This window comes from Pleurodeles waltl, chromosome 5 (genome assembly GCF_031143425.1).
Source record: "Pleurodeles waltl isolate 20211129_DDA chromosome 5, aPleWal1.hap1.20221129, whole genome shotgun sequence".
Taxonomy (NCBI): domain Eukaryota; kingdom Metazoa; phylum Chordata; class Amphibia; order Caudata; family Salamandridae; genus Pleurodeles; species Pleurodeles waltl.
In genome coordinates this window covers 1,421,852,306-1,421,878,844 of record NC_090444.1, presented here as the reverse complement: position 1 = coordinate 1,421,878,844, position 26,539 = coordinate 1,421,852,306, and the positions used below count along the sequence as shown (strand labels likewise).

Here is a 26,539-nt window from a genome sequence, read left to right as displayed (position 1 = left end):
TGAAAGACGTCGCAGAATGGATGAAGCTCAGCCGCCTGAAGCTGAACTCAGACAAAACGGAGGTCCTCATCCTCGGACACTCCCCGTCCGCCTGGAACAACTCTTGGTGGCCCACGGCCTTGGGCACCACACCAACCCCTTCAGACCACGCACGCAACCTCGGTTTCATCCTGGACCCCTCCTCACCATGACCAAGCAGGTCAACGCCGTCTCGTCTTCTTGCTTCCACACCCTTCGCATGATCCGAAAAATCTTCCCCTGGATCCCCGCCAAAACCAGAAAAACTGTTACCCACGTCCTCGTCACAAGCCGCCTGGACTACGGAAACACCCTATACGCAGGTACCACCGCAAAGCTACAGAATCATCTTCAGCGCATACAGAACGCCTCAGCACGCCTCATCCTCGACATACCACGCCACAGCCACATATCCGCCCACCTGAAACACCTGCACTGGCTCCCAGTCAACAAAAGGATCACCTTCAGGCTCCTCACCCACGCACACAAAACCCTCCACAAAAAGGGCCCCGATTACCTCAACAGACGCCTCTCGTTCTACACACCCAACCGTCAGCTTCGCTCAGCCAGCCTCGCTCTCGCCACTGTCCCTCGTATCCGCAGAACCACCACTGGAGGTAAACCCTTCTCCTACCTGGCAGCCAAGACATGGAACTCCCTCCCCGTTTACCTAAGAACTACCCAGGACCACCTCGCCTTCAGAAGGCACCTCAAGACCTGGCTCTTTGAGCAGCAGTAACCCCCCCCCCACCCCCCACTAGCGCCTTGAGACCCTCACGGGTGTGTAGCGTGCTCTATAAATGCCTTGATTGATTGATTGTGTAAACAGAAAATGTTATTTCAATTAGCTTTCAATTCATAATTACAGGTGAACTTGACTGTCGAGAATAAACAGGCCTGATCTCTGCCTCAAGTCCCCACCAGTCTCGCTGATGTATACCTCCAACTACAATGTCTCCCTCACACCCTGGCTACCTTCACTCACTACCAGGCCACAGAAGATGAATTTGCCACAGGGGCAAAAGGTATTGCCTCTTGTAGGCTGGTCTGGTTTTAACCACTTCGCTGCCAGGCCTTTTCCCCCTCAGGTGCCAGGCCTTTTTTTTTGCTATTTGGGACAGGACACGCTTAGGCCCTCATAACTTTATGTCCACATAAGTTACCCACGCCAAATTTGCGTCCTTTTTTTCCAACATCCTAGGGATTCTAGAGGTACCCAGACTTTGTGGGTTCCCCTGAAGGAGACCAAGAAATTAGCTAAAATACAGTGAAAATTGTGTTTATTAAAACAAAATTGGAAAAAAGGGCTGCAGAAGAAGGCTTGTGTTTTTTCCCCTGAAATTGGCATCAACAAAGGGTTTGCAGTGCTAAAATCACCAGCTTCCCAGCTTTCAGGAACAGGCAGACTTGAATCAGAAAACCCAATTTTTCAACACAATTTTGGTATTTTACTGGGACATACCCCATTTTTACGTTTTTTGTGTGCTTTCAGCCTCCTTCCAGTCAGTGACAGAAATGGGTGTGAAACTAATGCTGGATCCTAGAAACCTAAACATTTCTGAAAAGTAGGCAACAGTCTGAATTCAGCAATGGGTAATTTGTGTAGATCCTACAAGGGTTTCCTACAGAAAATAACAACTGAAATAAAAAATATTGAAATTGAGGTGAAAAAAACTGCCATTTTTCTCTACGTTTTACTCTGTAACTTTGTAATCTGCGATGTCAGATTTTTTAAAGCAATATACGGTTACGTGTGCTGGACTCTTCTGGTTGTGGGGATATATAGGGCTTGTAGGTTCATCAAGAATCCTAGGTACCCAGAGCCAATAAATGAGCTGCACCTTGCAGTGGGTTTTCATTCTATACCGGGTATATAGCAATTCATTTGCTGAAATATAAAAAGTGAAAAAAAGGTATCAAGAAACCCTCTGTATTTCCAAAATGGTCACAAGATAAGGTGTTGAGGAGCAGTAGTTATTTGCACATCTCTGAATTCTGGGTTGCCCATACTAGCATGTAAATTACAGGGCATTTCTCAAATAGACGTCTTTTTTTTTTTTACACACCGTCTTATATTTGTAAGGAAAAAAATTAGAGAAAGACAAGGGGCAATAACACTTGTTTTGCTATTCTATGTTACCCCAAGTCTCCTGATAAAAATGGTACCTCACTTGTGTGAGTAGGCCTAGTGCCCGCAACAGGAAATGCCCCAAAACATAAAGTGGACACATTACATTTTCTCAAAGAAAATAGAGGTGTTTTTTGCAAAGTGCCTACCTGTGGATTTTGGCCTCTAGCTCAGCCGCCACCTAGGGAAAATCTACCAAACCTGTGCATTTTTTAAAACTAGAGACCTAGGGGAATCCAAGATGGGGTGACTTGTCGGGCTCTCACCAGGTTCTGTTACCCAGAATCCTTTGTAATCCTCAAAATGTGGCTCTAAAAATACTTTGTCCTCACATTTCTGTGACAGAAAGTTGTGGAATCTGAGAGGAGCCACAAATTTCCTTCCACCCAGCGTTCCCCCAAGTCTCCCGATAAAAATGTTACCTCACTTGTGTGGGTAGGCCTTGTGCTCGCAACAGGAAATGCCCCAAAACACTATCTGGACACATCAAAATTATCAAATAGAAAACTACCTGTTTTTGCGGGGGCACCTGCGTTTTTGGTCCTGGGCTCAGCAGCCATCTAGGGAAACTTACCAAACCTAGATATTTCTGAAAACTAGACACCCGAGGGAGTCAAGGGAGGTGTGACTTGCGTGGATCCCCCAATATTTTCTTACCCAGAATCCTCAGCAAACTGCAAATTTAGCTAAAAAAATCTAATTTTTCCCACATTTCTGTGTGGGATCACTGCACCGGGACAAACTTCCTACCTCCCAACGTTCCCCTCAGTCTCCCGGTAAAAATGATACCTCACTTGTGTAGGTGGGCCAAGTGATTGTGACAGGGAAGAGCCAAAAACACTTCAAAATTGAAGGGGAACCAAAGTGGGTCCAAAAGGGCATTTTGGAAAAAAACATTTTTAGGCTGACAAGTGCAGCAGAAATTTTATCGGTATAGATGAGACAATGCTGGGTGGTAGGAATTTTGTGGATTACTGCAGATTCCGGAAGGTTCCATCACAATAATGTGGGCAAAGTAGCAGGTTTGCAGGGCATTGTGGGTAAGGAAATGGTGCAGGGTGCATGTGAAGCACACCACCCTGGAATCAACTAGATGTTTAGTTTTCTGATGTTTCTAGGTCTTATGGATTTTTCTACATGGCAGCATCCCAAAGTAAAAAAAAAAAAAAAAGTGCAGCCCTCACCATTCCAAGTGGGACGATTGTGAGAGTTACCAAGCTCTCATGGCCCAAATGTAAAACAAAAAACAAAAATAATCAAATTTCCTCTTGCTTGCCATGGGATAAGATGTTTTAGTGTGCGGGGGAGAGCTGAAAGACTGTTCGCCCCTTCAGTTCGGGTGGGGGCATAACCAGGCCCATACTGGTTGGTAGCCACCACCCCACTATTTTCTTTTATTTTTTTTATTCTCTGGCATCTAGTAGACTTTCTGTCCCCCCGAGGTGTGGATCGGGGGTAACTGCCTAATCTGCCCACTGGTGGGCAGAACAACTTTAGCCCCATTTATTTGGGGGTGGGGGTATGGCCATACCCCCAACCTCCTATTTTGAAAAAAAAATCTCCCGTGGGGGGGCAGTTATGGCCAACAGTAATGTGCCCCCATGGGGAGAGACCCTTGCCCAAGGGGCTGCCCCCTCCAAACAAAACACACACATACACACACCAATCCATGGTGTCTAGAGGTTTCTGCCCCCTTTGGGGGCAGCTTGGCGTAAGAAAAAATAGGCTGATCTGCCCCCAAGAGGGGCAGAAATGGCCTAAATACAATTTGCCCCCCCCAGGGGAGCGACCCTTGTCTAAGGGGTCACTCCCCATACATAAAAACATAAAGTAAATACAAATATATATATATATATATATATATATATATATATATCCCTGGTGTCTAGAGGTTTCTGCCTCCCTGAGGGCAGATCTGCCTAATTAAATTATGCCTCTCTGCCCCCTCCACGTGATCGGAGGAGAAATGTTCTGGCATTTCTTCTTCGATCAGTGCGCGCAGAGGGGGAAGGCCTCTGATGAGGTCAGCGTGCAAAAGCGCGCTGACGTCATCAGACGCCACAGGGGTGTCACAGGGGGGCGGGGTGGAAGGGGAAGCGATTCCCCTTCCATCTCTGCCCAGGAAAGGGGGGTGCGTGGCCATCTGGGGAAGCGCTAGCACCCCCCCGGGGGCCCATAGCCCGGCAAGGTGGTCCGGGGCACCCTAGGGGTTAAAGGAGAAAAGACGGGGGGGTCATCAACTAATCAGCATAGCAGTCAACAGCGAGGGATTTTCTCGGAGACACAAACATCATTTTCTTCCCCACCCCCAAATCCTCCTGAAGACGATCAGACTCGTAAGAAATTATTTTCAAGGACTCCTTTTAGTTCGCAATCCGCCACTGGTAATTAGTTGCAGCCTCATTTCACTGTCACAATCCCTGCACTTGACAGTACCACCTACACATCATACCTGATGCAAGCCACCTTGTAACAGGGAGTGGGAATGCAGTGTTGATTCTCTAAGAACTCCACTGCTGAATTATGCATAAAATAGTGTGGCAGGTGGTGACTGTATATGGACTCGGGGTGAATTCATTAATGTTTATTGATTCAATTAATTAAAACCATTACAATAAATAAAGTATACGCGAAATAGATAAAATGAAAAATACAAAATTGCTTTCAGTTAAAAAATAAATAAAAAAAAGTACACAAGAATATTCAATTTACAAAATTCTAGCAAACTGACTAAGAGGTCATTCATAAAATCAGACTTTAAAATAAACACATCAGAAAAGGTCAACTTGACCGATTTGTTTAGATCAGCTAGAATGTTCCAGGATTTCATTTTGTACTATGTTTTTAAATTAAGCAGCCGGACAAGTGCAACTAAATTACTGATGTTTTAAAGCTTCTCTGCAGCTTGAGATCGTGTTTTTTTTAAAACATTGGTTTGAGCAAGGTGTGACGTGCTAGTAAGTATTCAGGGCAGCAGCAAAGTAAGTGAATAATACTTTTTTTCCCCCAGTAGTTGCAGAAAACTTGCAGTGCATATCACCAATGGATACGGTCCTCTAAGATGCCCTGCAATTGTTACTAGGCATGACCATAAGTCTCGCATGCAGAATATAGTTTATACAAGACCTGCTTAATGCCTTTTTTAAATAAAGTTGCATTTGTTTTAATTTATATGATTTCAGATGTTTTCCAAATGTTTTTTCTAAATCTGCTTCCCTTGATAACATCAGTAGTACTAGCTTTTTAAAAAGTAGCTTTTAGGACTGAAAAAAATAAATATCTTAAAAGGTTATCCTTAATAAACATTATGGGCCTGATTTAGAGATTGGTGGATGAGTTACTCCGTCACAATGGTGCCATATTTGCTGTCCACTGAAATCTTTACATTGTATCGTATGCAATTAGATTTCAGCGGACAGGATTTCCGTCACATTTGTGATGGAGTAACTCGTCCGCCAATATCTAAATCAGGCCCAAAGTCCTTAATGGTGGTGGCTAAGGATATTGGCCATAGGTTGTCCCATGTGTTGTTGAACTCTTGAATAACCATGTTACATGTGTCACTGTTTGCATTTATAGCTAAATGATGATATTTAATAAATAATTAGTTACATTCTAAGTACTTCTCGAGCAGTTTGAACTCCTGGCCGGTCTGAGCACACTGAGTGTACTGTGTTAAATGTAATATCACTCTGAATGCTATATACTGCAGTTTGTCCAGAACTTGTGAAAACTTTGATGGGAAAGTATGGTGTCCATTGGAGACAGGTGGTATCAGCTTAGCTTTCATAACTCTTATGATTGCTTCTGCCGAAGGACTGTACAAACATGAAATGAGTCCACATAAAACAAATACAAAAGTACTTCCTTTTTATCTGATATAATTTAAGTGGTTATTAAGTTTGCCAGTTTCAGATAGCCAGACCCCCAGATAGTTATAGGGTGTAGTGTAACTTATCTTTAAAAGGCCCAGAGTTCAAAGCTGTCCAGACTTGGTATTCCCTAACACTAACATTTTAGTTTTTGCCCAAGTTAACTGTTAGCTCATTAGCTAGACTGTATTTAATCAGAACATCCAGGGCTCGTTGCATGACAATTTATGTCTGGTCTAGAATGACAAAATCATCAGCATAATTAATAATCTGAATCTTATATAAGCCAAGCACAGGTGGAAATTAATTCGCTCTTATCAGTGCCCTGCCAAGATCAGCTGTTGAAATGCTGAACAATAAGTGGGGCAGGACACATCCCTGAATAAGGTCCTGCTTTGTGAAAAATGGTTCTGTGACTTTATCACCCTTTTTTTATTAATGTATAACAGAGTTTCGGAATAAAGAGAGAGACAATTGCTTTAAGTAAAACTTCTGATAGATACAGGTATGTGTACATAGCTTAAAGTACAAAAAAATGCTTTAATGCCTCCAGTGTTGACTGCGTCATAGAACTTTTTTCTTTAAGACATTTTCTAAAGCAGCCAGCACAGCTATTGCAATGTGTCTTAAAAAAACAGACAAAACCAATAGATGTTGCATAGGCAAAACCTATTGGCTTTGCCAATACTAGTTCTTTCTGGGTCCAATCCTTCAGTTCTCTTAATAAGTGGGTGTCTGCGAGGGAGAGGAAAGCTGATCGTAGATGTTGGGTCAGTTGGTGGAAGGTCAGGCATTTGTTGATGTATGCTGGTCCTTCATTATGCAAGGCCTTGTAGGTGTGGGTCAGCATCTTGAACTCGCATCTCTTCTGAATCAGGAGCCAGTGTAGTTTTTTGAGATGGGGGTGATGTGGGTCCTTCTGGGGAGGTCGAGTACAAGTCTTGCCTCTGAGTCCTGTATTGTCTGGAGTCTCTTCAGGAAGCATGCTGTGATTCCTACATATAGCATATTTCCATAGTCCAGTTTGCTGGTGATGACGGCCTGCGTGGCGGTCCTTCTGGTGTCTGCTGGGAGCCACCTGAAAATCTTGCAGAGCATGCGAAGAGTGTGGAAGCAGGCAGAGGAGACTGCGTTGACTTGTTTCTTCATGGATAGCTTGCTATCCAGGATGATGCTGAAGTTGCGGGCGTGTTCTGTCGGGTGGGTGCAGAGCTCTCCGGGTCACCATGTGTCAGTCAATGCTGAGGTGTTGTTACGAAAGATGAGGGCTTCCATTTTCTCTGTGCTGAGTTTGAGACAGCTGTTCTTCATCCAATCCACTATGTTCATCACACATCTGTGGCAGTGAGCTTTTAAGGTGGAGGGATCTTTGGACAGTGAGAGGATGAGCTGTGTGTCATTGGCATAGGAGATGATATTGAAACCGTGTGATCTGATGTTACAGCCAGCAGGGTCACGTAGGAGTTGAAGAGGGTCAGGTAGAGGGACGATCTTTGGGGGACTCCACATGTGATCTTCTTGGGCTCTGAGATGAACGGTGGGAGACTGATCCTCTTGGTTCTGCTGGTGAGGTACGAAGCGATCAATTTGAGGGTGTTCCCTTGAATCCCGATATGGTGGCGTCTGTTGCTCAGAATGTGGTGGGAAACTAAGTCAAACGTGGCGGACAGGTACAGGAGGATGAGAGCTGCTGTTTCCACATGGTCCAGGAAAGCTCTGATGTCATCTGTGGCTGAAATCAGGGAAGTCTTGGTGCTGTGGTAAGTTTGAAATCCAGATTGGGAGGGGTTCAGGAGGTTGTGGTTCTCTAGGTGTTGGGTTAGTTGCTGGTTGATCGCTTTCTCAAGGACATTTGCTGGATAGGGGAGCAGAGAGATGAGCCAGTAGTTCTTCAGTTCGGCAGACATTTTTTTTTTCCAGGAGAGGCCTCACTTCAGCGTGTTTCCTGACCTCTGAGAAGGAGGAAGCAGTGTTGTAGGTATTAAGAACCTCCCTGAGCTTTTCGCTGACTGTCTTGCTTCTGAGGTTGAAGATGTGGTGGGGGCAAGGGTCGATGGGTGCTGCAGAGTGTACAGAGTTCATGATGGAGATAGTGTCTTGTGTGGCGAGGAGTTCCCTGTGGGTTAGAAGGTGTTCAGGGTCCGTGTTGTGAATGCGAGCTGGTTGATGCTGTCTGCGTTGGAGGGTTGGCATTCAAGGTTTTTGTAGCTAGTCGAGATCTTGTCATGAAGAAGTCCGTTCAAAACTCTAGGACTACTTTGAAAGGGAGTCAGATAGGTGGCCTGACTGATTTTCATACCCTCTATACATTAATGTTGATGATCATGGTGTCAGTCAATATTTCATTTGATGTGCCCATTCTCGTAAAGAATTAACTATTTCTAGTTTTGTTTTTTCATCATAGAAACCTTGCACATGGTCAAACCCACTGTGCTTTGGAGACACCATTCCCTTGGTTGCATGAGTTATTTAAGGAACTTACGAGCTGTCAAAATCTTGCCTTATTATTAGGAACCAACAAGGTGTATACTCGCAGCCATTGGTCTGCCATGTATTCAACCTTTTACGCCTACTGGGTTGTATGGCACACCTTTCTTGTATTTTAGTAGAACTCAGCCTCATTATTCAATCTGTCCTTGTTGTTATTTCTTGCTGCTATGCCAAAGGCTGACACATTTTATTTAAAGGTTATACCAAGGATTTGACCTGGGGCTGATATGGCTGCTTGACTTTTTTTTTTATTTATTTTTTAAAATCTGTTTTCAAATGGTTACATAATGAATCTGCCACAATCAGCCAGTTTTAGTGGATTGTCTCCTGTTACGGAATAGATTTCTTTCTACTGTAAAATTTGACATCTGAGGAAACACCACAGTGAAACGCTGCTCCATTTGAACCTTTTTTTATAAGTGAACATCTTTCTAATACATTGGAGCATCCCAAAACCTTTAGTTCATTTGCAATTTGTCATTTTGTGCCGGAAGGAGTAACTTAATACTTTTATTTTTGTATAAAACATGTGAATGCATTCAGTATCAAAAACAGTGGCTCAAATAGGAGATAATATAAGGTAAACGGCACACCATTGCATTCATGAAGTTATGTCATGATACATAAAGACTGGAGAGTAGTATTAGGAGAAGATTTTGCTTCCACACAGCACAACAGAAAATGTAAAATAATCCCACCGCTAACCCCAGATCTTAGCATGCTTCCTTGGAGGCCTTTGGACTCTATTGATCGATTGTTCGAGAAATGAGCACCTTCCTATTATCCACACCCACTCCTGTGGTGAAGGGCAGTGGCCAATTATCAATAAATTGCTATATTACTTTTTGTTGCAAAGAGAAACTCGAGTCACATAAGAAAGCGCACCTCTTGGGCATAGCCTTCTTACTCAATGTAACCTAAAACTGCAAGTTTAGATGACGTGCTAACCTGCAAAACAAGTAGATCAGATAGCGTACATGTGATATAGAATAAGCAGCTTTGAATACATTCATACCTGCAGACAACATGGAAGATGTTCCCCATGTGTGTCTGGCGTTTCAGGTTACTGGTAGATGACCATTTGCTCACCCTCACCCTCCAAAGGAGTTACGGTAAGAAGTAAACCATTGTGAAAGGATATACATTTGATCAGATACAATTCACTCAAGGTGGCCAACTTCCTCCGAGGTCTGGGGGAGGATTGTTCAATCTGACTTCACATTAGTTGTCTTCATCCAACAGATCCAAGCATCTCTCCCACCAAGCAAATCTGTCCAAACCATTCAGAACCAATATGAAATACACTTGTGATATTACTTTAGTCTCTATTCAAGTCACCACCACTCTGCCTCCAGAGGCCTGAACTCGGGAAGGGAGATTTGTCCTGTGAACCCCAAGAACATGTTTCAGCAAGGGATATTTAAAGAATTGAGAATTGTGTTACTTGGTTTCCTGATAAGGACTTTGTATGGTTACAGTCCCATCTCTCTCCCACTTCAGATATGCCATTCGAGTCCCATTAAGCAAAGTAAACAAGTTTCAAAGCATTAGTAGGCAGGTTTTCGACCACAGGAATGTCTTCTGAGTCAGCATGCAATTCCACACCATCCATTTGAAACTTTCCTTCCAACACTTCAGCACAAATGCTATGACTGGGGCACCATAGATCTGTACTAATTTCCAGATGAAAACAAGTCATCACGTTGCCCTAAGAGGCAGTCATTAATTACAATAAACAGGTAGGCTCAATATTACATCTGTCTGCCATAGCCAGACCATTACATAATAAGATCAAATGAATGTATCAAAGGCTACAGGGGGAACCCCATTCTCTACTGGAAAGACTCCCAGTGTCCTTGGATTGATTTGTTTCTGGTGCAGGCACTAGGCGCAGACCCACAAACAGGGTACCGCTTTTATTGGAGAAGGTAGGAAATGTATGGGTCCCTGGACATTGTGGGGCTTTCCCTCACAGAAATGAGAGGGGAATTAGTGTTTTTAACCAAAGCTTGAGCCTTGCTAGGGCATCTGGGTAAAAAAAGAAAAAAGAAAAAACCTGAAAAATCTTGTGAGATCAGCAACACACATGACTCAGGAATCCCCTGGATGCCCAGTTTTCAGAAAAATACCAGTTTGGTAGGTGCTGGAAATGAATAATTGATGTGAGCTTATAAAGTGCACAGCTACTCGAAGAATGTCCCGGTGCTCCAGGTAAGACAAAGAGAAAGGTAAGACAAGGAGATGGCGTTGAGCAAGTCAATGCCATCTCCTCCTCCTTCAACACCCTCTGCATGCTCTGAAAGATCTACAAATGGATACCCACCAAAACCAGAAGAACAGTCACCCAAGCCCTCATAAACAGCAAACCGGACTATGGCAATGCCCTCTATGCAGGAACCACAGCCAAACTCCAGAAGAGGCTGCAACGTATCCAGAACCCCTCCGCACACCTCATCCTGGACATCCCCCATCACTGCCACATCACAGACCATCTGAGAAACCTGCACTGGCTCCCAGTCAACAAGAGAATCACATTCAAACTCCTCACCCATGCTCACAAAGCTCTGCACAACCCCCGGACCAGAATACCTCAACAGATGGCTCTCCTTCTACACCCCAACAGGCGGTAGATCATTCTCGCACCTCGCTGCCAAAACGTGGAACACTCTTCCCACCCACCTGAGCCAGACCAAAGACCTCCTTACCTTCAGGAAACTCCTCAAGACCTGGTTGTTCGAGCAGTAGCAGCACCTCTCCCCCCCTCCTCAATGCCTTGAGACCCTCACGGGTGAGTAGTGCGCTTTAAAAATTCCTGATTGATCGATAGAAACACAGAGCTACCCTAGCCTGAACAAGCCTGCCTAAACAAAAAGGTTTTCAATTATTTTCTGAAACTAGCAAGAAGGCAGATCAGCCTTAGGTGCATAGGTAATTGGTTCAAAGCTTTAGCTGCCAAAAACAAAAAAGAGGAACCTTCACAACACTGTTTTTTTCAAAGCATGAGGCTCTAAGTAGGCTTGCAGTACCAGAGTGCAGACACCAAGCTGGACAGTATACTAGCAACCTCTCATTCAAGTACCTAGGTCGCTGCTTGTAATGGCTCTGGTGAGCCAGAGTCAAAGCCTTAAACAGAGTACACTGCCGCATAGGAAGCTAGTGCAATTTACTTTGCAGCAAAGACATCTTAGCATCCTTCAGAGTTTTATAATATAGGCGGACCGCTGTATTTTGAAGAACCAATAATCAGTTAATCAAATAATCAGGCAAGCCCAGACAAAGAGCATTAGAATAGTCCAGTCTAGATAAGATTAGTGCCCTTACAACTGTCACCAGAGCTTCATGAGGGAGATCATGCAGACATTTCTTCAACATCTGCATGGCCCACCAGCACACTCTTACCACTGCTGGGACCTGGGCCCCAAAAGAATACTCATCATCAAAAATGACCCCCAGGTTTCTGGCGGAGGATGTGGTGGGGGTGGGGGGGTTGGGGGAGGAGGTGGTGCCTTCATTGGCAATGCTCCCTTCCATCCCACAGATGGATCTCAACCAAATAACATCTCAGTCTTATGTGGATTACAATGGAGTTTATTAGTTTTCAGCCAGTTCAGCACTACCATCATACACCCAGAGAAAGTCTCTTTCGCCTCAGCAGAATCCCAATCAAACGTAAACAGAAGCCGAGTATCATCTGCGTATGAGATAACTTTTTCTCAGACGCAAATGGTTTCATCCATACCACCTGTCCGCGACCAACCAAAAAAAAACCTTAACCACTCTGCAGCTGTGCCAGTTACCCCAATTTGCTTTAAGCTGAGCATTAGAATATCATGGTTGACCGTATCAAACATGGCCGACAAATCTAACAATACCAAGGCAAGTTCATAGCTGATTTCCTTATCATTCTTCTCAGGCATACCACATCAGCTGCTTTCTCAAGCCCAACTCTTCGTGGCCTCCTCTATTTCCTCCATAGAGCCAGATAATATGGATTTTGATTTTGCCAATTCCTTCTCAATGGACAACACAGAGACCCTACCCCAAGCCCTCTCCTTTCTACCAAACATCTCAGGGCGCAACTCTCTAGAAAGTTTATAATTCCATGAAAAAAGGAATTAAAATTGGGATATGACCAGGGCACCAGCAATGGAACCTCCCAATTAAGAGCAATATTCAAGAAAATCACATCAATAGCGTGGCCGGCATTACGTGTAGGTCCCTGAGCTACACAAGATAAATTTATAAAAGTCACAGAATCCCAAAAATGTTTGACCCATGGATCCTCAAATGTGTCTAAATCTAAACTGAAATCACTTAAAAAGGTGAAATTGCAATGGGAAATACATTTAGACAACAACACTTTGTCAAGGGAGGACACAAAAGTACCTAGATAGCCAGGGGGACGATACACGAAAGCCCCAGAAAAGGAGTATTGGCCATTTATCATAATCTTGAAGCCAAGCCCTTCTGCTCTCTCCAACTTCGTTAAATGAAAACAAATGCATTTAATTATATTTTTAAAAGATAAAGGCAACTCCCCCCTCTTTCAAGACCGATCAACATGTACACAAAAGTATGCCTGAGAGAGGCCAAGATGTAAATCTGGATGGGAGGTTTTATTCACCCATGTTTCTATCAAGAAGAGCAGATCAATGCTCTCATTTTTTAACAAATCAAAAACATCAATGCATGTTTAGGTAAGGAGCGAACATTTATTAAGAACTCTTTAAGATTTCTCAATAGCTCAGGCACATCCTGCATCTTTATCCCAAATGGGCCCAGAGAAGGGGAAATGGCCCTGCAGTTGAGGCAAGGACTAGGTGCCTCTAAATTCAGTATAAATGGACAGCATCCCACCCTAGTAACCACCATCTCCATACCTTTCGAGTCAGAGGCAGACTAAGATCATATTATGCCATCGTAAGTCACCAAACTGCCCTGGCCGTGAAAAGGATGCAGACGAATGCAGGTGGGCCTGTCTTAGGCACGCCTTGGGTGTGCACGCTGCGCACGTCCACGCTGCAGTTCTTGTTTTATACCCACAGTGACTCCAGTAATCCTCCTGCCGCTTCAAGCCTAGCCACTCACAAAATAGGGGCCACCTGCAAATACCCTACACATGCGTGGTGCCACCCCAGATTTTTGCCTTGACAGTCTTTGCTGGCTTTAGAACTCTGTGCACTTTACCCACACTAACCAGCAGTAAAGTGCTTGTGCTCATCCTTTCAACATGATGAAATTGGCATACCCTGACTGGCATATTTAACTTGCCTTCAATTTTCTAGTATCAAGTACAAAAGTGTACCCAGGGCCTGCAAGTTAAATGTCATAAGTGGATTGCATCACCTGTTGTGCTAGTATAATCACGACTGCAGGGCTGCCACTAGTAGCCAGGCTTTGCTGGGGGTTAAACTGAAAATGTGACCTGTCAATATACCCTCCTGCGACAGGCCTGAACCTTCATTTGAAATATTAATAAGTCACCCTTACGTAGGCCTTGGGCAGAGTGCATGGTATTTAAAAGTAGGACATGTAAAGATTCAATGTTAAACATGTCCTTACAGTTAAAAGGCCATAAAAGTTATTTTTGCAGTAGAGAGTTTGGCTGTTCAATAGCAAAGAATTGAGATAGCAATATTAAGGTTAATATTGTAACTCCAGCTAAGAAGCTACTACAAAGTTCATGTTGGACTTTTTGAAATATCTATATTTAGAAAGTTACCTTTTTCCTGCCAAAATCCTCTGAAAGCCCATTTGCATGAGGTACAATTTTTACCCAGGGGTTGAACTGCCCTTTTGATGAGATATGAACCTGCCCCCACAGTTGAGACAAAGGCCTTGGGTATGAGGAGATGTTCTGTTCCTATGGTAGGATGACCATGTTGGGGGGGGGGGGGGGGGGGGGGGGGAGGGTTGTGCTCAGGAACTTACTTAACTTAAACAAGACCTACCCTGTCACAGACAGATATAGCTAACACATAGGCCAGCTCACTCCTTTGTCCCTCTAGTCACACAAGCACCAATTCCAGTGAGAAAGGAGCTGTCGCCAGAACCACTTGTGAGTTACCACCAAGGGGGCATTGCTCATTTACTTGGCCACACGTCCAAGATGGGCACAGGGGAAGAAAGGTTCAGGTATGTTGTGTTTGGGTAGAGAGGAGCACTGTGTGATTTTTGCCGTAGGGCACACAGAAGTGCTGCTAAAGTGGGTAGGGATGCCCCTGGGGATTTTTATGCTGGTGGTTAGGGAGGGACCAGGAGTCACCCCCCACAAACAGGTTGGTGCCACACATAAAAGTGGCACCCACAGTACACTTATCAGAACACTCCTGGATCTGCAAAAGAATAGAATAAGACTGACACTGCAGTCAGACTGGAGAGAGCTCTAATGGACTGGACCTGCTCTCTCTTTTGTACCAAGGACAAAGAAGTCAAATGCAAGGGTTATGAGGTTGATCTCCTCTTCAAGCTACAGGAATACAACCAGCTACAAGAGTTCTTTCCTGCAACTGCTCAGCTGACCAGTCCCAAATGGACTGTACCCTCTTTTGGGATTCTGCCTGCCACCCAGTGAAGTCTAAGTACCACCCCTGAGAACTTATGGACATTAGAAGTGTACGCCTGTGGTTGACTGGCACTCAAAGGACTAAGTTAGAAGGTAAAATATTTACCTTGGATAAACCTGGTTGGTGTATCCAACCCATGCTCTATAGCATTGAGCATTAAATTTGCAAAGGTCCCATTCTATAGAGACCAGTGCTTATTATTGCCACTATGTGCTTCTTGGTGCTATTTCTACTTTAAAATGTCGGATCCCCAGTCCCACTTACTGGATGTTTGCCTGTTAGGAGGCATTTAGCCTATTAACATTTACTCTATATTTTCAAATTGCTTTTTGGATTTTGTTTTGTTATTATGAGCTCTACTTTATTAATTTTTAGTACTGTATGAATACTTTATACATTGCATCTCTGCTCTGTGACATGGCAATCATGGTGTTCAGCTCTGGTTTATTTAGTGGCTTTAGTGGTTCAACCTGAAAAGAACTGCTATTTACTACTTTAGGTCAATTAATAACCCAATTTCTTACTGTAGGCTTGAAAGGGTCCCAGCCAAGTCCACGCTCAAAAGTCACAGCTACTCATATTGCGAAAAAAAGACCAGCTTGGAGTGGAACAATGTGATCTGTCAATGTTGTATTTTGTATGCAGGAGCTAGGCCCATTGGTAGAATTTGGGTTATTAGCAGAGAAGTTGGTGAGCCCTTTTCAAGTAACAGACACAACATTGCCCAGTCAGGATGAACCACTAAAGTCACTACATTAACCTGAGCTTAACCATCTGGTAGCTTGGCACAAAAGCAGTCAGGCTTAACTCAAAGGCACGTCTAAAGCATGTATGCAGCAACCAAACACTAAAAGTGAAATAAAACAATCACAATAAAATTCCACACCAATTTAGAAAAATAGAGTACATTTTAATACATTATTTCACACTGAAATGAAAAAAAACAACTAGTATAATCAAATTTAAGCATTTTTAAAGTTTATGGTGAAAACTAGTGCTTAAAAGATCAAAGCGCCAACCGTGGACATGTAGACACTCGAGACCTGGGCAAAAGTCAAATGTTATTGACAACCATGACAAAGCCCAGTTCAGATACAAGAAGTGGATTGGGCCTGGCCTCTACCTGCCTTCAAACTTAAAAGAAATTTTGTAGATAAATGTCCGAGATAGTAAAGTTCAGCATGGCAAGGTAGCTCCCACTGTCCGAGGAGAAGGCACCATTGTGGGGGAGCCCCTGGCTGAGGTTTTGGTGAAGAATGTTTTATTCAGACATAGTGCCCGATTAGGGTTTGACCGCCAATGCCGCGCGGAGGATGCCACCGTCATATCAGTGGCGCCCTACTGCAATGTTCCCACCGGGCTGACCAGCAAAAACAGTTGTACGACAAAGGGAGCAGAGTCCTATACCGTAGCACAGAGCGGGCTGACCAGCACCCTCGGAATGCGCACTATCTGCAAAGCAGACAGTGCGCATTCTGAGGGTGCTGGGCATTGGAAGCCCCTGCACTGCCCATGCCAAGGCCATGGCAGTTCAGGGGCCCCCCAGCACGGACTTTCCGCCAGCCTTTTCATGGCGGGGTCCCTGCCATGGAAAGGTTGGTGGAAAGTGGGATTGTAATCAGCCAGGCAGCGCGGAGTTCAGCGGCACCACTGCTGGTTACAAGCCCGACTGCCGTCACCCCATCAGGATCTATGATGGGGACAGCGGTCTGTAGGCAGGTCCACCTGCCAAACTTGTAATTGGGCAGTCGGATCGCCTGGAGTGTCCGACCATCAACACGAGCGTGGCGGTCCTCAGACCGCCACACACGTAATGAGGCCCTTAGTCCCTTTTTTAGCAGTCAAAGTCCTCCAGCAGGACGGAGCTACAGGCTGTAGCCATTGAGGCTTCCACAAGGCCAGATACCCCTTCTGCAAGGAGCCGCCAAAGAGGAGTTCCTGCTGCAGAGAAGAACACAGCAGGACCTACTACTGAGTTAGGATGACCAGCGGTGCACCTTGGCCAGACAGATGAGCAGGTTGGTCCCAGTCTCCTTTCGGTTCTCAGACTACTTTTTGATTCAAAATAAGTTTTCCCATATTTTGGATTTGGGTTATCTGGGCACCTTTAGCACCACTTCCAATGCTCCAGGACTGGAGAAGTACCACCTCGAGGTTCAGGAATCACTCATGCTGCAACCAGCTGTGTATTCAATATGGTTGGAGACTTTTTCGTCCCTGATGCTCTGATCAGGAGGCCAGCCAACTAGCCCGTGGAGTCACTCTGGCAGTCCTGCATTCAGTGAGAAGTGCTGGGCACAGCTATACGACAGACCTCTGGGGCTTTCTTGGTCCAGCAAAGCAGGCTTCTGCAGCAGGTTATGCAGTAGGCAGACTTCTGAGAATCCTTCCACGGGTCCAGAAAGAGAACTAAAGAGTGAGTCAGAGAGTCTTATTTTTATACCTGGTGCTTCCTTTGAATTAGGAGAAGTTTCTAGATGCTCCCCTTTTATGTTCTTTGGAATTTTACTCCAGGATGCCCTGGCTCAAGCCTGACTACAGGCACAATAGATTAGTGTGAAGTTCTTTAAGTGAGGGCAAGGCACACCCTGCTGACCTGCAAGGGGGGCTGTTGCAGCTCCAACACCTCATTTCCCCAAACATTCCTGAGATCACCTATCCTGGCACACCTAATTCCTCTATAGTGTGGCTGTCCCGGAGGAAGATACAAAAACCAACTGCTACTCACACCTAGTCATGTGACCCAGGAATCCGCTGCAGACACCAGATAGTAAGAAAATAGTCAAATCTGTGACTTAAAATCCAACTTTTCCATTAAAGAAGATTTTACCTTACAATTTGTCAGACTCCGTCCCCAATCAAAATTTAGCACTTATTAAATGTAATAAAGTAACCGAATGCTATCCCATGGGAGAGGTAGGCCTCACAGTAGTGAAAAATGAATTTGTGATTTTTTCACTACCCGGAATTGTAAAACTTAAAATTAAATGTCCAGCTTTTTCTTTATTACAATGTAACTTGTCCTGTGGACTGTTCGGGAACTACATTAGAAGGTGACAAATGTAATAAAAAGTGAGTTTTAGACTTGGCCGGATTGACAGTTTAAAACTGTTTACAGGCTGAAATGGCAGACCTGGGAAAGGTTTTAAAGGACTACTTAAGTGGGTGGCTATTGCTATATGGCTAGAACAAAATAAAAAATCATTGTAAGTTGTAGCCCAGTCATTGGCTCTGGGTATTTTGTGTTTTTGGAGAACCCACAAACCCATTTATGCCCCCCACTACCAGAAGAGTCTATTGAATTTAACAGTATATTGCTTTTGTAAATTGGCCATCATGTCAAAAGTTACAGATGAAAATATTGGCAATTTTTGCCTACTCATTTTCATTTTTTTTATTTCAACAGTTAGTTTATTTAGGGAAAAACTTTGAGGAATCTGCACAGGTGGCCCCTTGCTGAATTCACAATTTAGTCTACTTTTCACAAATGTATAGCTTTCTGGGACCATCCATGGGTTTTGTACCTGCTTCTACCACAAACTGCAAAGCCACAAAAATTAGAAAACTTCTTAGAAAAGTGCAAAAATTTGTATTTTTTTATGCAACACTGCTTGTTCCAGAAAGCGCAGCAAACGTTTTGTTGATAGATTTTTTTCAAAAAAAGCGTACACTTTCTTCTGATGTACTTTTCCCCCCAGCAAAAAACAAAATGTATTGATATTTTGGCGTTTTTCTCTGAGTCCTCCTGGAGAATCCACAAACCATGGGTCATTTTTGAATCCATAGGATGTTGGGGACAAAAGACACATATTTGGCGTGGATACCTTATACAGATAAAAAGTTATAAAGGTGTAAGAGCGAAGTACCCCAAATATCAAGAAAAGGGCTCAGCACAAAAGGTCACCTTTGATTTAATCTGGCAATTTAATTTTGAAAAGTTGAAGGCTGGTGAGGAGCCCCTACTCACTGAGTATTATGTTCCTTTATTTGAATGCCTGTGAAGCTTCATGGGAATTTATTAAAGAGTCTACAGTTCTACTGCCCTGAGGGGTGGAAGCCGCAAAGAGTATTAATCATCTTTTGGGTTTGGTTCCTGCATCTAGAAAGCCAGATGGTTCGACGATGCAGGCAGGTGAAGATAGGTCCCTCGGGAGCCTCAATGAGTGACCTGTCTAGATCCTGGGCATGACCACCTACAGCTGTGTTTTGTTTTACACAGTATCATCAAACTATTTGCCATATGTGGCACAGGGAGAAACATAAGAAGTTTGCACAGAACTATAAGAAGTTTGTATCAACTGCTGAAGCCGGGCTTATTAACAGACCAGAGCTTCAAGGTTCTTCTACTTGGCTTTGGCTTTCTGGGCGTAGCAAGACTGAAAAGTCAAGGCTTACTCATGAAGGTTTGTGTGGGGCAAACATTCATATACAAAACAGATACATAAATGAATAGTCAGGCAGTATTAATATAGAACATGACTTATTTTCTTTTTAGGTTTGATCATGCCGTAAAAACAATGGAAGGGTTTATAACCTATGTGCCATATTTGAGTTTCAGAAAGTCCAATGGTTCTGCAAGCATTACTGGATACTAAGATGTCTTTTACTGCATTTTATCAAGATGCAGCTGTTGGGGTTGGTTCTTTGTTGGGGGTAGAGTCGGTCTTGGGCAATCAGAGCAAATGGCCCTCACAAGACAGTCATTTTGCAATGCACAGACACAAAACACCTGGCTTACAAATACTGATGCAGGTGAGGGAGGTGGCAGCAGCTTAATTTCTTGTTATGGCTATGCTTCTGAAGCACCCTACAATCTTAGGCCTACATACATTTGGAAAAGACTCAGACTCCGACACTAGACTGTCCTACCCTACATATACACAGGTAGTTCTCTTACAATTACCTCTCACTATACCAATGAATAAAATAGACCCAGTCCTGAGTAACTATAAGGGCAGTATCATGAAAAGAAAGCAGGCCAATCCCTTATAACCTACTGTGCAGGTAAAAAGTTCTCATGACTATCAATGAACTGCCACAACCAATAGCTGTGTAGCAGCCTAACGATGGGGTCAATAATAACCCAAATTAAAAGGGAGTGACGTGACGGGGGACACTCTCCAGTCCAGCAGACTTGAAAACAGCAACATAAATTTTGTACGTAACAGGCCATGGAACTCATGATACAAGTCATCAGTGCATGAAAACATACCAGGTCTGTCAGATGCACAGCAGTAAGACAAGAAGTGTGTGTGTTTATAAATATCTAAACCCAAAGTCTACTGCACTAGAGAACATAAATCTTTTTTGTTTTTTTAACTCAGGGATCCCATATCAAAAACCTAAATCGTGTTACCAGAAACTTTTTGGAAAAGCTGTGGAGCATACAATATCAAAATAGCTTGAGAAGTATAAGCATTTTCTGTAGCTTGAGTAGTATAAACATTTTCTGTCTCTAGTAATTGGGCTATTAGATTCAAGATGCTAATTAAATGTTAACAACATTGACCATTTAAACTAGTGCAAGCTGTAAATTATATTGTCGACCTAAACAGACCTACTGGTTCAGAAAGATCTCTCGTGAAGGCCGGTATTCAATCCACTGAGCTATTTGTTCTTATCCAACGTTTTTGAGATGTGGTCCTCATAAAAGTGGTTTTGTGTAACAACGTTGTTTTTTTTCCAAAACTGTGCACACTGTGCAAAGCCTACAGACTTTCAATCATAAGAAAAAAAATGGACACATCTTTTGCTGAAAATTCGTAGCGAAAACAAAGAAGTGCCATAATTCTCTCACAAAAAGAGTTCCCAATTAATATTCTTTGGCAAAAATAATTGATTACAAGGACCTTTGACCGCAGACACCGGCTTCTTCAGTTTACAAAACTTTGGAAACTCTGACGTTTAGAAAGTTTGTGAGCAAAATCGACATTATACTCATCTTAGTTTCAGTGCACTAAATCTGCAAGATTAAAAGAACATTCAAACAGGTAATGATTACCTTATTTTATGAAGGTGTCTGGCAAATGACACCACCTGCATCGGACTACTGTGAAAGAAACTGCATTGCTTTCATAATTGTGCTTTAACGTTCCTAAAACAGCCTTTGAACTCTGTGCTATCCTATTTCTAAATACAGATCAGCTATTTACGCATTTGCTGAAAGAATAGTTTGTGGTGCAGATCTTCTAAAAAATAAAATGGAATCACATTCCAATCGCAGAGGCTCACACAGTCTAATTTTTTTGTTTACATTAAATGCAAATTAAATGACCCAAATCTATTAGTGTAAATAAAAAAAGAGCCTGTCTGCTGTCCTAAGGTTTGACTGCTATGAAAGGGAAACTTGTATGGTAAAAGAGACCTTACTGATTCTGGAAAGCAGACTTTGCATGGTCATGAGGAAATCTCTTCTTGCCAATTCCCACACTGTGAGCACCTCTTTCCTAACCGGCCACCTGTCTGAGAAGGCAATCAAGTTGTTTTCCATCATCCCTTGCCAATACTGTTTTGTTTTATTGTGGTTATCTTCTGGTCGGCAGGCAGTGGTTGCAACTCTGTGCAATCAATGGCTTCCTGCTACAGGAGGAACGCAGAAAATGCATCCATTTATATCTGAGCCTGGCCGAGACCAGTGCTTGACTGACTACTATCATACTCAGATTCTTCATCTTTCTAATGCCAGCAAGAAGATGACCTCGTTCAACTTCGAGAAAGAGATCTCCACCCTCACGGGACAAATGTCAGGCATTTGATGTGCAATCCTGACCGAGGTCTCGGAATTCACCGCTACTGAGCAGGGCCATCTTTGTATATCTTAAAGAACAGGCGAAAGGGCTTTCTGGAAAAAACCCTCCCATCAGAAGGAAATATTAAAAAATGCTGGCGAGTTTAGGTAAGCTTTGAAAGAAACGCTTTGAGAATTGGCCACAATCCCAAGGCATACCTCCCAAAGTCAAACCGTTCTCTGCTTGTACTATAAACATCAGTCTGGTACATTCATGACTGCTTACCTCCTACATGTTATGTACCAGTCCCAGGTGATAATATGTCCTAGCTCTTCGGTGAGGAGGAAAATACGCAGACATGGAAAACATGTTGCATAACATGTTTGTAAGGAAAAATACTTTAACGTGGCGGTGAAGATAAGCTGAACACAAAACGGAGTCTAGGCTGAATACAAAATGGAGTCTATAGCCCGTGACCACTAAAGTGACAGTTGGCAGCTAAGCCAGGTGCAAAGTGGTGCAACACAACATCAGTGGTCAACAAACAAATATCACTACAGACACCGATGAGATTTACTAATTTTCACTAACTTGGACTTTGGAATTCCCTTTTGGTGGGTTTTTAAGCGCTCTCAAAATGCATTTGTTCCTTCCCTTCTGCCTAGTCTTTATTGGTCTCATAAAGGCGTTTGCTATGTAATTATTCAAGATTTTTTAAACACCGTTTGAAATCTCAGGCTGTGAAAAGGCGATTAGCAGGTTACATCCATTAGAAGCACACAGTGTACACAGTCCATTATGAGGGCCTTACTTTACAGTGCCCAAGATACAACTGGACATCCAGATGCTTCAAAACCTGTTTACATCTACGAGCAATAATACATTTACACATTCTTATATAATTTCTTCCCAGTCTTAGCGAAATGCTAAAGTAGTCTCTTGTCTGATCCCCATTCAACACTCCAGAAGTTCTTCTGATTATATTTTATAACTTCTATGTTTGCTTGCATGATTTATCTTCTTTACTTATGCCTTCAAGGGCTCATTTTATTTAGTTTGTTTTTCACCTATCTGTTTAATGAGTATTAGACATGATTGCTGCGTACAGTTATACTGGATACAGATATCCTCTTGAAAAGTATGGAGGGTCTTATTATTTTATCGCTTTTTGCTCCGGACTCCTCACAATTCTTTAAACATCATAAGAACATTATTATCAAAGAAGCATATGCCAATTCCTCTGACAGGGTCTAAAGGAAACACTGTTTCCTAGGTAAATGTACATGACACGTACCTTTTCCATGACGAGTCTGGCAAGCTTAATCGGGTTAGCAATGCATCGGACCGCTGACACAGCCCCTGAGGCTAGATCTTTTCCATCCATAACAATAGCGTCCATTTCCACCTCACCCTTCTCGTTAAGCACAGAACCACAGCCTACGGACCCCATCAAAAGCAGAATGAGAAAAAGGACAGTCTTGAACTACACGTTGCACTAGGAAACAAGTTTAATTACTGTTTACACTGACAGGCAAAAACAAATTGTCTTCAAACAGGCATAATTAAATACTAAAAACATATACCACAAGGCAATCCTTTAAAATTGATATCTTCCTATCAGTTTTACAAGCATTTAATAATTGTCAAATCCAATCTTCTGAGGACCTTACTGTAATTTATTTTGGAAGATCTGAGTCCTCTATGATGCTTTAGAACAGAGAACACAATGAGCAGGTGGAGAATTATTTCGAAATTAGGTGTGTCCTATGACAATTTTCAGGCCAGTCCAGTGAGATTTGTCTTTTGGTTACAAGAGAAAACCAACCCGAGCTCAATATGCCATTTTGCGCATTTTCTCTCAAATGTCTACAAGTGAAATCGTGATTTCGGTATAGTACAGGCTTATCCAGTTTAATTATCTGCACTCTATATATAGCAGTAGGTGAAAGGACAGGGAGCCCTCGTCCACCTGTTTGAGTACCAGAGGGACAGAGGGGACTTCTGTCATTCTGTGTGGGATGTCATGAATTAATGGGACATTGGGGTGAGTGTGACATCTCCATGTGAATTAACACACCTCAATATAATGCCATCACGGTACATAGCCTTGTTAAACATTATAGACAATCAAGATGGAACTATATACATTAATATTTTCGTGGGATTGAGTTTACTGATTGCAATGGGCATTAGGGTAGTTTGCTAGGGTGTACTTACAAAGCAATAAATAATGTGTGGTTTACACTGAATTATTTGTTAAACTGAATTTTGTCCGCAAATGACAATAAAATGTTCTATGCCATGCCACAAAAAGATTTCCTTAACTGTTTCTGAACTACCACAATTATCCTGAGTAAGGTAATTTTATAGCTACTGGGTACTAAGGGCCACATTCACAGATGCCGGAGTAACAGTACAATGCATATGCTTAAAATAGTCCTGTTTGGAACTTACAAAAACAAAAAACAAACATTTGATATATATGGAAAATGTCACTTACCCAGTGTACATCTGTTCGTGGCATGAGACGCTGCAGATTCACATGCTTTGCACATCCCGCCATCTAGTGTTGGGCTCGGAGTGTTACAAGTTGTTTTTCTTCTAAGAAGTCTTTTCGAGTCACGAGATCGAGGGACTCCTCCCCTTTCGGCTCCATTGCGCATGGGCGTCGACTCCATATTAGATTGTTTTCCCCGCAGAGGGTGAGGTAAGAGTTGTGTATTATAGTAATAGTGCCCATGCAATGGAGTAAATATGTATGTACATAATGTGGTTTAAAGTGATATATTTATAAATTTACAAATGTTCAAGATCAACTTCAAAACTACAGGCTCCCGGGGAGGCGGGTGGGCGCATGTGAATCTGCAGCGTCTCATGCCACGAACAGATGTACACGGGGTAAGTGACATTTTCTGTTCGATGGCATGTGTAGCTGCAGATACACATGCTTTGCATAGACTATTAAGCAGTTATCTCCCCAAAAGCGGTGGCTCAGCCTGTAGGAGTTGAAGTTGTTTGAAATAAAGTTCGTAGTACTGCTTGTCCTACTGTGGCTTGTTGTGTTGTTAACACATCCACACAGTAATGTTTGGTGAATGTATGAGGCGTAGACCATGTGGCTGCCTTACATATTTCAGTCATTGGAATGTTTCCTAGAAAGGCCATAGTAGCCCCTTTCTTCCTAGTTGAATGTGCCTTTGGTGTTATAGGCAGTTCTCTTTTTGCTTTGAGATAACAGGTTTGAATACATTTAACTATCCATCTGGCAATGCCTTGTTTGGATATTGGATTCCCCGTACGAGGTTTTTGAAAAGCAACGAACAGTTGTTCTGTTTTTCTTATTTGTTTTGTTCTATCAATGTAGTACATTAAAGCTCTCTTGATGTCTAATGTATGTAGTGCTCTTTTAGCTACAGAATCTGGTTCTGGAAAGAACACTGGTAGTTCTACTGTTTGATTTAAGTGAAACGGTGATATGACTTTTGGTAAGAACTTTGGGTTAGTTCGTAAAACTACTTTATGCTTGTGTATCTGAATAAAAGGTTCTTGTATGGTAAATGCCTGTATTTCACTTACTCTTCTTAGAGATGTGATGGCAATGAGAAACGCTACTTTCCATGTTAAATATTGTATCTCACATGAGTGCATGGGTTCAAAAGGTGGACCCATGAGTCGTGTTAAGACAATGTTAAGGTTCCACGAAGGAACTGGTGGCGTTCTTGGTGGAATAATTCTCTTTAGGCCCTCCATAAATGCTTTTATGACTGGGATCATAAATAATGAAGTTGAGTGCGTAATTTGCAGATAAGCAGAAATTGCGGTAAGATGTATTTTAATGGATGAAAAAGCTAGCTTTGACTTTTGTAAATGCAGTAAGTAGCTTACGATGTGTTTAGCAGATGCGTGTAATGGTTGAATTTGATTATTATGGCAATAATAAACAAATCTTTTCCACTTATTTGCATAGAAATGACTTGTGGTTGGTTTCCTTGCTTGTTTTATGACCTCCATATATTCCTGTGTATAGTCTAGATGTCCGAATTCTAAGACTTCAGGATCCAAATTGCTAGATTCAGTGATGCTGGATTTGGATGCCTGATCTGTTGTTTGTATTGAGTTAACAGATCTGGTCTGTTTGGAAGCCTGATATGAGGCACTACTGAGAGGTCTAGTAGTGTTGTGTACCAAGGTTGTCTTGCCTAGGTTGGTGCTATTAGTATGAGTTTGAGTTTGTTTTGACTCAATTTTGTTACTAGATACGGAAGGAGTGGGAGAGGGGGAAAAGCGTATGTAAATATCCCTGACCAGCTCATCCATAACGCATGATTAATCTTGTGGGTACCTGGATGCGAAGTTTTGGCATTTTGCGTTTTCTTTTGTTGCAAATAGGTCTATTTGTGGTGTTCCCCATCTTTGGAAGTAAATGTTTAGTATTTGGGGGTGAATCTCCCATTCGTGGATCTGTTGGTGATCCCGAGAGAGATTGTCTGCTAACTGATTCTGAATCCCTGGAATAAACTGTGCTATTAGGCGAATGTGGTTGTGAATCGCCCAATGCCATATTCTCTGTGCCAGGAGACACAACTGTGTCGAGTGTGTTCCTCCCTGTTTGTTTAGATAATACATTGTTGTCATGTTGTCTGTTTTGACAAGAATGTGTTTGTGCCTTATTATGGGTTGAAATGCCTTCAACGCTAGAAATACTGCCAGTAGTTTTAAGTGATTTATGTGAAACTG

The 26,539-nt window shown here is 42.8% G+C and overlaps 1 protein-coding gene across 5 annotated transcripts in view; it reads right to left on the bottom strand.

The window, feature by feature from the left end:
* ASRGL1 (asparaginase and isoaspartyl peptidase 1) overlaps positions 1–26,539 on the bottom strand; it is a 180,360-nt gene that overhangs the window by 101,015 nt on the left and 52,806 nt on the right. For all 5 annotated transcript variants that reach the window (XM_069235708.1, XM_069235707.1, XM_069235706.1 and 2 more), the window contains exon 3: positions 23,097–23,239. In XM_069235708.1, coding sequence (XP_069091809.1) covers positions 23,097–23,239 — 143 coding nt within the window. The remainder of the gene's footprint in view (positions 1–23,096; positions 23,240–26,539) is intronic.